General features: G+C 39.5%; 1 protein-coding gene across 6 annotated transcripts in view; it reads right to left on the bottom strand.

Moving 5' to 3' along the window:
- Positions 1-12,777, bottom strand: part of Crppa (CDP-L-ribitol pyrophosphorylase A) — a 310,932-nt gene that overhangs the window by 261,952 nt on the left and 36,203 nt on the right. For all 6 annotated transcript variants that reach the window (XR_009585522.1, XM_060367222.1, XM_060367216.1 and 3 more), the window contains exon 3: positions 12,022-12,171. Coding sequence is in view for 5 of the 6 variants with exons in the window: in XM_060367222.1 (XP_060223205.1) it covers positions 12,022-12,171 (150 nt within the window). In the remaining variant the exon portion in view is untranslated. The remainder of the gene's footprint in view (positions 1-12,021; positions 12,172-12,777) is intronic.

The following is a 12,777-nucleotide window of genomic DNA, read 5'->3' as shown; positions in this document are numbered from 1 at the left end:
ACTGTTTCTGCATTTTGAAATTCCCTGGCCATGCTTCATTTTCTCATATGAGTTTGTCCATCTGACCTGACCTGCCCATCACTACTCATAGGTCTGTTTTGTCTACCGGAGGGCTGGCTGTACAGTCTATGCTGTATATCAAGAGTTCCAAAGTGATGATTTGGTCCAATCCAAGGGGCATGATATGTAGTTTTATGTTTTATGCTAATTACAATAAAGTTTGTGAAATGTGTAGTGATTTTGATATTCAACAAAGGACATGAATTTCAATACCAAAAATCTTGTGCAAATGACTCAAAATGTAAAGAATTACTTATTTCAGTAGTCCCAAAAAAACTTTAAAATTGAGTTTGCTCAAAATCTTATGAAAATGGGTAATTACCAATTATCCAGATAATGACAAAACACAGAACTAGCTCATAGTTGGAAATATTTATGACTTTCTGAAAATACTAACGCCTGGAAGTAAGGCTGTTCATAAACAGTGACATTAAATTTAAAATCATGTATTATAGGAAAATGCACAAATTGTATCAGAAGTCTGGTGATCTGGTGTTAAGACCATAGCTCAGTGACAGTGCCCTAATAGCACACAATAGGCCCTATGGTCAATCTCCAACACCATAAAAATGAAACAGAAGATGAACAGAAATGAGAAACAAGTGATAAATATTAATGTAGTTCAAGAGAATGTAACTTTGCAGGGTATGAGCCCTACAAAATGCTTCAGAGCTGGGTAATTTCTATAACATGGGTGAATGCATAAACAGGCTAGCTTTAACATTGCTAGAGAAACTTATATTAGAAATCACACAGACTTTCCAGTGTACCAGGAGACATACCAATGAGCCAAGCCCTGCCAAAACCACTTAAAAGCAAAGCTTTTTCTTCTAGGTCTTTTGGCACCGGCTAGTCCTTTGTAAGACACCCCAGAAGAAGCTTATACTACAAACTCAAACAACACTGGCACCAAACGTCTCGGAAAATGGCCACTTTATAGAAGGCCTGGGTATCTTGTAAAGGTCTACTGCGTTTTAGGCCACGGCAAGACAGTAATTTAGCGATGGAGAAAGGGCAGTAAGAGCTGCTTGCGCACCTTCCAGCGGACTAGAGCGTAGTCTGCCCTCCACACTGGAACTGATCTCAAGCAGCACGGGAAGTAAGACCCACCGTAAACACATGTACTAGATCATGAAGATTAAAGCCCACAAAGCCGGGAAGGGAGGGAGGGAAAGAAACAAAACGATAGATGGAAATATTGGAAGAGGAACCACCCCTGAGTGCTCAGTCTGCCAGGACAGGCCCAGCAGCCACTGAAGGAGGACTAAGCGAATCCACAGAAAAGTGTAAAGGCAATAGGCCTGTGCCTGTCCACTGCTTCTGTGGGCCCCCAGGCATAGGCTGCTACTAATGATCAACAGTGTAAGCAGGTAGAAAACATGTTCAGAGGTGCAATGACCTCAACAGCAAGACCAGCCTGAAACTCTCAAGGACTTTTGAAGTCTGTTGTCCAGTCTCCCTGACAGGAAAGATGCCTTTGGAGAGAGTTGTGTGTGTTGCTCACCTGCCATCTTAGCACTGCCCACATTGCCCTATTGATCAACCAACACCAAAAGTAAGCCCATTTGATCAAGCTGACACAGTGACATAAATCACAGAGGAACAGCATACATTTCAGGAATACACCTAAGAGTTCACTAATCATCCCAAAAGCAGTGAGAATGGTATGAAAAAAAAAGTCTTTTTTTTTCTTTTGTTTTGTTTTGTTTTGCAACCCACATTCTTTTGGTAAGATATACCATCTTTCCCACCATACTTGTTCTGTCATGCTACAACTTTGTAGAACAAAACAAAACAACAACAACAACAACAAATGCAAGGAATTGAAGTTCTAAAGCCTGCCTAAGAAAAGGGTTTACTCAAGCCACAGAGTTCCCAATATAGTAATGTACACACTGAACACGTAAGATTTAAAAGGACTAAGAGCAAGCCACAGGAGCAAAGGAAATCCAAACCTAGTCCATCTCATCAGGCAAAGCAGCAGCTTCCGTCTAGTTTTAAGGCCAAGCGCTCAGTTTTCCTTCTGAACACTGAACAGTGGATGCCCTTGTTCACACGCACTTTGTGATATAAGGGCAGTGCTCCCATCGCTGACTGCCTATTCCCGAGTCTGCCACCCTAACAACGCCAGAGGATGGCCTGGAAACTAATGTCTGTCACTTCTTGCCATATACAAAACCAAAAGTATGAGTCTTGGTTATTTTTAATTCTTCCACCTGTGTCAGTTTTCCTTGTCACTTCAGGCTCCTCCTGACTGTCCACCAGAAATCAGGCCCTGATCTGGGGGGTAGAATCACTTTTGTCACTTAAAAATGCAGCATTTCTTGCCATATTCTGCAGCAAAGATAACAGGATTGTGGAAGGCAGGAGAAAATGCCCACAACCGTGCCAAGAGGTCCACTGTTCCTCCTTGAGTGGACTATGCAGCATGCTGCCTGAGTCTTCTCACACCTACCATCCCCACCTTTGACTTTCTCCCCTGAAAAGAGTCTTCCAAATCAAAAGCTTTCCGCAGCATTCTCTTTTTCTGGCACAATGTCACAAACTCAGAGCAAACCACAGGAAGAAAGAGACATATTTTGTTAGCCTCTCCCTAGGCTCTGAGTCTCTGGCCTCTGTTTGCTTCCTCCTTTGATTTTTCTTCTGTTATTTTTACACCCATTTGAAATTCAACCACATCCAAGCCATATTCTTTAAACCTGTTTAATCTAACTCAAGAAATACTTTCACATCTTGTTAACATGAAGTCCCAAAAGAAGTGTGAGCTTGGGTAAAAGTATACAGCTTTGGAGGATGTTTTCTAAGGACTCCATACCACAAAAGGAGAAAAACACACCTTTAGGGCATGTCATATTTTATGCCAAAAGACAACATAAAGCCACTAGGCTTAATGTTTTACAAATTTAAACCAAGGTACTTGACAAAGCAAAAGACACTATATGTCATTATTTCCTTGCAATTTAAGTGTAGGTTTAACACCAAGTTGTCAATATTTGCAACCTATAAGTTCAATACAGCGATGGAAAACATAACAGTAAAAAAGTGCAATAGAAAATACCTTAATAATTTGAAAAATTACTAAGGAAATATATAACATATGCAGTAACATCCCTCAAAGAATGTGAAAGTTCTGAATAATGAGCTGGATGTTCAAAAGTGAAAACTAAAATGTAAGAACATAAGTTTAATTCTTGTTTATAATTCCATTGAATACCAATAAAAATGTCCAAACATGAGGAATTTAGCAGATATATAACTGGTAGGAATAGAGTGACGGCCAATGCATGGAATACCAGTGACAAAGTATGCTGACCTATGAGTCTCCCAGTCTCTCCAGCCCTGTGCAGGAGGGACAGCATACAAGCTGCAGGTCCTGTATCTGCTGATGCATTGTCTCTGGTGGCTCTGCATGGGAAGTATGATAAAGCACCATGGCACCAGCCAAGGTGCCTCATTTCTGAAGTCACCTAGTGACGGAAGCAGAGTTTCTAAGAAAGAGGCAGATGAGTCCTGGCTCTTTGGACAGTTGACTCAGAGAAGCATGCAGACCTTCTCCTCAGCCTATCTGGGAGTCGGAAAGACAAGGTCTGTGTGCTCCTGAGGCAGTAGGCACATTGGTAATAGATCTTGCATCAGCATTTACTTTTGTCTGAGGCTTAACATTCCTCGAGAGCCTTTGCCAAGAAGACATTTTTGAAAGCAATTTAAAAAATTAAAATGAAGTGGCTACACAAAAATCAACAAATAATGAGCCCCAAAGTACTCAACATATCTTTATAGCAGAGATTAAACACACAAAGGAAACACTAATTACTAAGAATGGATGATGAGAAGAAGAAAGTAGGAATCCTGAATTACAGAATACTTTAAATGATCCCCCAATGCACTGAGGAGTTAATTGTGAAGTGAGAACGTACTACCAGGAGAATAAAATATATCACCACACACAGGAAATTTACAAAGACCTAAGACTGACAGGGCTGTAAGCATCATAATGAAGTATGTTAAAGACAATGCTGACAGCCTCAGAGAAGATCTATACAGTCAGTAAAAGCAAGAAATAATATCTAGGTTATAAAAGAAACTACACTAAATCAATCAGAACTATACAGAGGATAAAATGAACAAGAAATATTGACTAACAGTATTAATGAGACTTCAGTAAGTCTAGGTATATTCAGATTGCAATAATAACTCAAACAGGATAATTTGTGAACAGGAAAAATTATCATAATTCTAGGCTATCAAGTCCAGATCAAGTCACCAGCAGATTGCAGTGTAGAGGGGCACTTCCTACAGAGAGAGTAAAGCTGCATAGACGGGCCTCCTGCTGGGTACTGATAACAAAAGCCAGCTTCCTGTGGCTCTTTACTAGCTACACCAACCCTATCTTGCAGGAAGGAGTCTGGTAAGCAAGCCACCTCTTGAAAGCATCCCTTTAAATATCACCTTTGTAGAACTTAGATTTTAGCATGTGTACTTCAGCAGGACACAGTCATTCAGAGTGTGAGGGTCTGCAATAAAAAAAAAAAGAAATAGTATAGAGAGAGCTTTATCTACACTAAGTGAACTCAACTAAAATACAGAATTTCATAGACACCATTGCACTCACATAGACTAGAAAGTTTAACATTCAAAGCAAGAACAGGTAGTGTGAGCCTAAAATGACTGATAAACTCATGTTACAGCTTAAATTGATTACAAAAAATATATATATCATGACACACTAGAACTGAACCAGAGGGAGAAAATTTAGACTAATGACCAAGAATTTCTCTAGATAAGGACTGTTGGGCAAAAGGCCACAGAATCTTGATCTACACTCCAGATTTTTCCAAAAGAGGACTAGAAAAATAATATCACTGTGTTAGTGTACTTTGTGTAATAGTTGTTCAAAAAAATTAAAGCAAAAAGAAAACGACAAAGTTTGACAAGTAGAGAACACTGTGAGTTGGGTAGTGTTCAGTCTCCAACACATCACAGAGGCTGAGTCTGGTCTTCACCATGAGGCATCACAGATGCAAGTCCTGTTCCCAGCCAAGATGCACCAATTGCTACTACACATAGTTGGCAATTGACACTTTAGTCAAAATGAAATAACCATTTGTAGATACATCAGCATGAAAATCTTCACCTTTCTGATTCAGAATGCTTCATTTTTTTGATCCCTATCCATTTCACCTTAATTTTTCCTCTTATTTCCTGTCGTATCACTTGCACATCCTGCATACACACACACACACATACACACACACACACACACACACACACACACACACAAACCTTTTCATTGCCTGTCCTTTGCCTGCTATCCATGCTGAGAAACAGCTTATTCCTCCTCTTTCTTTTTCACTCATCTGTAGGCCCCAGATTATACCATTAGGCTTGTTCTTAGACTCCTTTTTCCAAGACTGAAAATACAAAAAAAAAAACTCAAACTCTATTCCAAGCCCCACTACACATTCAGTACTGTCCTATTTTGTGCTTATTGAAAATCCAAGATGAAAGAAGGTGGTACAAGAAATAAGACTATATAAATAAATAAACTACCATTAATCACTATGCTCAAAGGACAAAAGCAGAACAGTTTTCATAAAACCATCTTTTTAAGTGGTTTCCTATTAAATCAGCACCTGCGTACCAGATATATTGACCATATAAGACCCAGACTTTATTCACTTCAATCCATGTGAGGTATGAGCAGGATATGTGTTATGAATAAATCCCTGTTACATTCTTTAATTTTATCATATTTCAGTACCCAGGGATATAGCAAGAATCAGTGCAAACTGAGAAGGACATTGCATTCTTTTTTTTTTTTTTTTTTTTTTTTTGGTCTGGGTTTGTTTGGTTTTTTTTTGTTTTGTTTTGTTTTTTTTTTAATTTTATTTTTCTTTTTAGTTACATTTTGTTAACTCTGTGTCCCCGCTGTATCCCGCTCCCTCATTCCCTCCCTAACCCCACACTCCCTCCCTGGTCTCCTCCCTGCCCCTTTCCAAGTCCACTGATAGGGAAGGACCTCCTCCCCTTTCATTTGACCCTGTTTTATCAGGTATATTCAGGGCTGGCTGTAGAGTCCTCCTCTGTGACCTAACAGGACTGCTCCTCCCCTGGGGGGGGAGGGGAGTCAAGGAGCCTGACCTTGAGATCCTGTTAGAAATAGTCCTTGTTCCCCTTACTTTTGAAAACTATTTGGTTACTGAGCTACCACGGGCCACATCCGAGCAGAAGTTCTAGGTTATATCCATAGATGGTCCTTGGTTGAGTATCAGTCTCAGAAAAGACCCTGTGCCCGGATATATTTGGTCCTTGTAGAGCTCCTATCCTTTCCATATCATACTAACTCCCCTTTTTTCATATGATTCCCTGCACTCTGCCGAGGGTTTGGTTATGAGTCTTAGTGTATGCTTTGAAACACTGCTAGGTAGAGTCTTTCAAATGCCTTTTGCAGTAGATTCCTGTCATACCTTAAATGTGCATCCCATTTGTCTTTCTAAATGAGGATTGATCATCTTCGCCCGTGTCCACTTTCTTGATTATCTTCTTTAGGTGTGTAGATTTCATTATGTTTATCATATCTTATAGGTCTATATAAGTGAGTATATACCATGTTTGTCTTTCTCCTTCTGGGATACTTCACTCAGAATGATCTTTTCTAGATCCCACCACTTGCCTGCAAATTTCATGATTTCCTTCTTTTTGATTGCTGAGTAGTATTCCATTGTGTAAAAATACCACAATTTCTGTATCCATTCCTCCATTGATGGACATCTGGGTATACCACTAGGAGTGGTATAGCTGGGTCTTGAGGTAGCACTACTCCTAATTGTCTTAGAAAGCGCCAGATTGACTTCCAAAGTGGTTGTACCAGTTTACATTCCCACCAGCAATGGAGGAGGGTTCCCCTTTCTCCACAACCTCTCCAGCATGTGTTATCACTTGAGTTTTTCATCTTGGCCATTCTGATAGGTGTAAGGTGAAATCTCAGGGTCGTTTTGATTTGCATCTCCCTAATGGCTAATGAGGTTGAGCATTTCTTTAAGTGTTTCTCTGCCATTCGATGTTCCTCTGTCAAGAATTCTCTGTTTAGCTCCGTTCCCCATTTTTTAATGGGATTACTTGGTTTGTTGCTTTTCTGCTTTTTTAGTTCTTTATATATACTGGATATTAGCCCTCTGTCAGATAAAGGGTTGGTGAAGATTCTTTCCCAATCTGTAGGCTGTTGTTTTGTTTTGATGACAGAGTCTTTTGCTTTACAGAAGCTTTTCAGTTTCATGAGGTTATTTATTGATTGTTGCTCTTAGAGCCTGTGCTGTTGGTGTTCTGTTCAGGAAGTTGTCTCCTGTGCCAATGAGTTCTAGGCTGTTCCCCATTTTTTTTTTCCAATTGACTTAGAGTGTCTGGTTTTATGTTGAGGTCCTTGATCCACTTTGACTTTAGTTTTGTGCAAGGTGAAAAATATGGATCTATTTTCATTTTTCTGCATGTAGACATCCAGTTGGTCCAGCACCATTTGTTGAAGATGCTAGGACATTGCATTCTGAGTTTAGTAAGCAATGTATTGTAAAAAGAAGATTTTTTTTCTCAGACTCTACTGAAGAATAATGTGCAAACAAGACATATAGCAACATGGAAGCCTAGGAAAGCAAGTCAAAATTTCAATCAAATAACCAACATCCCATAGAATACTTCTGTCACTCATGAATCTTGCTATATCTTTTATGCATGTGCATTCTCAAAACCTTAGTTAACATATCAGCTATTCCAAAGTTCGCACGCTTGGAAATATGTGTGAAAACAATGAGGTGGAGTTTCCCAACAATGAAGCCTGAGATATGATCTGTGACCACCACACCAACTTTCTCAAGAAACAGACTTGTGCAATTGGAAAGGGTTTCTGTGTAATAGTCTATTGTTTGCCTTTAGACTGCAAGGATAGAATAGCATATTTTAACAGTTAGTAGAACTCTCAGGGACCACTCTTAGGGTTTTACTTGATGCTACTGTAAGATTTGTTTGCTGTTCTTTAAGTCTCGCTATTTTCTTTAGGAATCTGTTCCTATAGCAACTTCTTACTATATCATTAAAAATTCCCAAAGGGTAGTCTTGTTTTCCAGATGATCTTAAAAGAAAGAAACAAAAGAAAACCAATGAATATCTAATCATACAGAAGAGCCCAGGACCAAAGGAAAACGAATTAAATATTTATATTATGATCTTAAGTATCTGCTTGGAAGAGAGACATAAAATTGGAATGCAATTCCAGAGAGAAGCAGGGATCATATGCAAAGGAGATAAAAGGAGTTGAGCATGGTCAAAGCACACATGAGATAAGCAGGAAGCAGCAATGGAGCTAGGAACAGCAGGCTGCACGGAGCAGACACGGCCTCTGTACCCTGCAGTCACCTACACCATCCAACAAGGTCCCCTACAACATCCAGGGGCATGCTTCATAACTCAACTTCAAATAGCCTTGGCTACAATGAGCAGACTTCTACTCGACTTTTGGAAAATGGTGAATTTTAGTATGCATTTTTCACATTAGTTGCACAACAAGAAGTTCTATCCTGAAAAAAAGGTCAATGTAAGTCTATGTATCTCAAGGCCACATAAATGACTGAACCACTCAAAAGCTTTGTAGATTTTTCAATCAAAGGTTTTTATTACAGTTTGCTATAAATAACCCCAAAACACATCTGTTATTTTTTTTTTCATCAGAAAAGCTTTATATATGTTTTAGGCCTAATATAAGAATGAAAAGTTGACCGCACGCTTGCTTGACATGTGCACGTTCATGGGTTCAATCTCCAGCACTAAAAGAAGGTAAGGAAAAGGAAAGAATAAAACACCACTATTTGCTACCCAAAAAGCCTTCCTATGGTGCTCACACCCCTCCCTGGATAGAAGACCTGCTCCCTAGAGCAGAAGAGAACACAGACTAGGAGAACAGTTCAAACCTTGCACCTGTATTCACCTACTCTGCATTTTCTCATGCCCTGTGCCATCCACATCCCAGCCAGGGTGGGCTCGACCTGACACTCCTGCTACAGGGCCCCAGCCCTCACTCCAACACTGCCTCCCATCAATGAGCTGTTAAGTCATCTCTCTTGAACTGAAACTCCTAGTACCTACCTATTTCATCTCCTGCTTAAATGTGCCAAAGTTCTTCCCCAAACGGTTCCTTTCTTCTGTCTGAAATGCATTCAAACCAGGTTTTCATGTACACCACCACCTTCAACCTCTAGTGACCTCAGCACTTTGCTACAATTCATAGGCCCTGTTTCCCATAAATCCCCACCCATCCCTCAGCACAATGGATAGATAGAAAGTTAGAAAGATAGATAGATAGATAGATAGATAGATAGATAGATAGATAGATAGATGACAAGATGATGATGATAGATGCTACTCCATGTCCAACTTTCTCACCGGGGATAGCCAAGTCCTGCACTGGAGGGAATAAAGTTTGGCTGGGTGGGTGTATGTGGATAGGATTTTGGTCAGCAAAGTGAATGCTTGACTACAAAACTGTGGTCCTGAAACAAGTGGAAATTTGGTTCCCATCCTGCTTCTGCTTAGAGGAGATTATCTGATTCTGGGATTGCTCCTCAACGTGGCATAATGTGCCTGAAAGGCTCTCCTGCCCCTGAAAAGCTTGGGGAAATGACTGAAGACTTCTAGATGTCACTCAAAGATTCTGGAAAAGAAGGTTTTAAAGGCTGGAAGTTGAGAATCCAATGAAAACTCCTTAGTTGTTCTATTTTGAAGTCTTCAGCCCTGAAAGGGAAGATTTCTATGCACATTCTTAATTAACTAACATTCACATGCACAATTGAGTCAGGATCTGATTCCAAGATTTTAAAGCAAAAAAAGAGGGAGATACAAGACGAAGGAAAGCTTTCAACTTCATCCTGCTATTAATTAACCCACCAGGCACCCCACAGAGGAAGTGAAGATTTGGTGGGGTTTGTTTGTTTGTTTGTTGTTTTGTTGTTGTTTTTTAACAAAAGCAATCTTCACTCTTCTTTACACTTTCTTAGCATTCATAATCAGATGCCTGGAAGGAATTTCATACTTGCCAATGTCAACAGTAAATTCTAATTCTAATCCCCTAAAACCTTCACTTCCCTCTCAATAAAAGATAACTATATCCTAGTTTCTCAAAACAAATCTGTGGACTAATGACTCTTCCATATCTTTGATATGTTATATACATCTTCTGGGGAAATTATCCCAATTTTACCTTCAAATCCATTTGAAATATTAAAGTGCTTCATTCTACATTCTCTAAATTATCCCAGTTGCCAAAAATATATTATATGTCTTGGGCTTTTCATTGCTACAACAAAATACCTGACAGGAACAACTTAAGAAAAGAAGGATTTATTTTGTTCATTATTTCAGAGGTTACAGTCCAATATCAAAGACAAGCGCCACCATATCAGAATGGAAGCAGAGAAAGGAATACAGAACGAGACCAGGGCAGGCATGGTGGTTCATGCTTATACCAGCACAGGAGTCCAAGGCCAACCTTGGATACATAGTTTGAGGTCAGAGTAGGCTATGAGAATCCTGTGCAAGAAATCAAAAAGTAAAATAAAAGAGAACAGGATAAGATTCATCTGTCAAAGTAGCCTACTTCTTCCAGCTTCCATTATAAAGTTTCTCCCACCTCTTAAAAGAGCACCACCAGACTGGGGCCAAGCAGTCAACACATGAACCTGGGGTAGATGGTTCATGTTCAAACTAAAACAGCATAGAAGGGTACATATTAAAATTAATAAACACTTTCACAAACCTCAGAAATATGCTGATGTCAGAATGTAGCTCAGCAATATTCAGTCTATAAAATGGGATATGTGAACTTAACTTAGAGAAATCCATAATAGTACAATGAGCATAATCAAAATAAAATTCTCAAAATAATGGCTTGTATTCCAGCCTATTTTTTTTTTAATTCCAACCTATTTTAAGAAAAAGAAAACTGGCTGAACTTCTTGTTAAAATGAAATCTTACATAATCAATCTTGTTCTAAATGTAACTGGAGCCAAATATTGATAATTCAACATATGTATGTAAACAACTACTACCACTCTCTAACGTAGCTGTATCTACGACATTTAGTACAAATGCATTTGTTTCTGTTACCTAGAACCCTAACTGTTGATCTTGCTCAACACATCTACTGATTACTCAATGCCTTTCAAGCACTGAGTTACGCCACTGTGTTTCACTGAGAAGTTTCCGATAGATCAATTGTATGACGCTCAATAATGACGTGTTCAACTCTGTAAACAAATGACAATAGAAGTGTATAAGCACAGAAGGTTTCCAAATGAAAGAAAAAAAAAATACTGACACTTCAGTACCAGTTTGAGGGGTGATATTTTTATAGTTAAGTTAAATATTTATAAAAGATGTGTAGGTATCGGTGAAGAAACTTTACTATCTTGGGCCTAAATCTAGAGTCCTCAAGAAGAGCTCTTTGTAAGGAATGTGCAGCCAGCATTTGAGAGGGCACTGCCACGGTAGATTCACTGTGCCTGGGCTGTCTGAATGCATAGCAGTGTTTACACTGAACATCTGCATTCCTCCTGAGAACGTGGAATTTCTGTAAGCGCTAGCCAGAGGACATCTATGAGACCAGCCCCAACAAACGCCCTGGGCTCTGAGCCTCTAATGGACTTCTAAGCATTACACACATATTCTTGCATTTTCATTGCTCCAGCAAGTGCCTTCTGTGACCCATCAAAAGAAGGACAGAGCTTATGCAGTTTCCAAACGGATTCTTCCAGACGCACTGCCTGCCTGTTCTCAGCCAACAGAACACCCCTATCGCTCCTCAGCAATACACTCAGGCGTGGACTACAGCTACACGCTGAGCCTCACGGGTCTTTTTAGAAATTTAAATGTGGGCACAGTTTTGAGAACCGCAGCTTTTTGAAAGCCCAGATTCTTACCTGCTGATATGCTTCATAGATCACATCAAAGAGAAAAGCCTGTGGCATTTCGCTTGCCCTGTATTTGGCACGGTCCAGTGAGTGGTCTAAGCAACCATCAGCGGAGGGACTGATGACCGTGGATACCAGAGGTCGGATTGCTCCTGCTGCCTACAAAACAAACAAAAAGAGGAATTCATATTTACTTTTCCTGCAGAGCATTTGAAGGAAAACTAAATTCTACATCTCACTTCCAAAAATAGATCTTCATACTTTCAACATTCTCAAAAACACATTTAAACAAATGTTTGCTCAATCTACAATTCCTATCTAAAGTTTGAAAAATCAATTTTATAGAATGGCACTTCCATGTACTACAAGATGGGAATACTGTTTCCACTGCATATTTAATTTATTTCCACCAGGCAAGCTAGCTGGCTCAGTGAGTAACTATCAAGCCAGATGACCTGAGTTTGACCCCTGGGACCCAAATGGAGGAAGGAGGCAACAGACTCCTACAGGTGGTCTTCTGACCTTCCTACACATACTGTGACACATACACCCTCACACATCACACACACATAAATAAATGAAATAAAAAAATTGTTTCCATCATAAGTCACTGAGGTCAAATTCTATAAAGGAATGTTACAAGACAATTGGGTTTTCCCTGAAGATGGGAGGGAGAGACTATTGTGAAACAATTGAAATGAGTTTCAAATTAATGCTTAGAAATGAGTGTGCTTTCAGAAAATTTAATTTACACATTGGGTCATT

This window comes from Meriones unguiculatus, chromosome 1 (genome assembly GCF_030254825.1).
Source record: "Meriones unguiculatus strain TT.TT164.6M chromosome 1, Bangor_MerUng_6.1, whole genome shotgun sequence".
In the NCBI taxonomy this organism is placed as follows: domain Eukaryota; kingdom Metazoa; phylum Chordata; class Mammalia; order Rodentia; family Muridae; genus Meriones; species Meriones unguiculatus.
The sequence above is the reverse complement of the archived record's forward strand: the minus strand, read 5'-3'. Positions and strand labels throughout refer to the sequence as shown.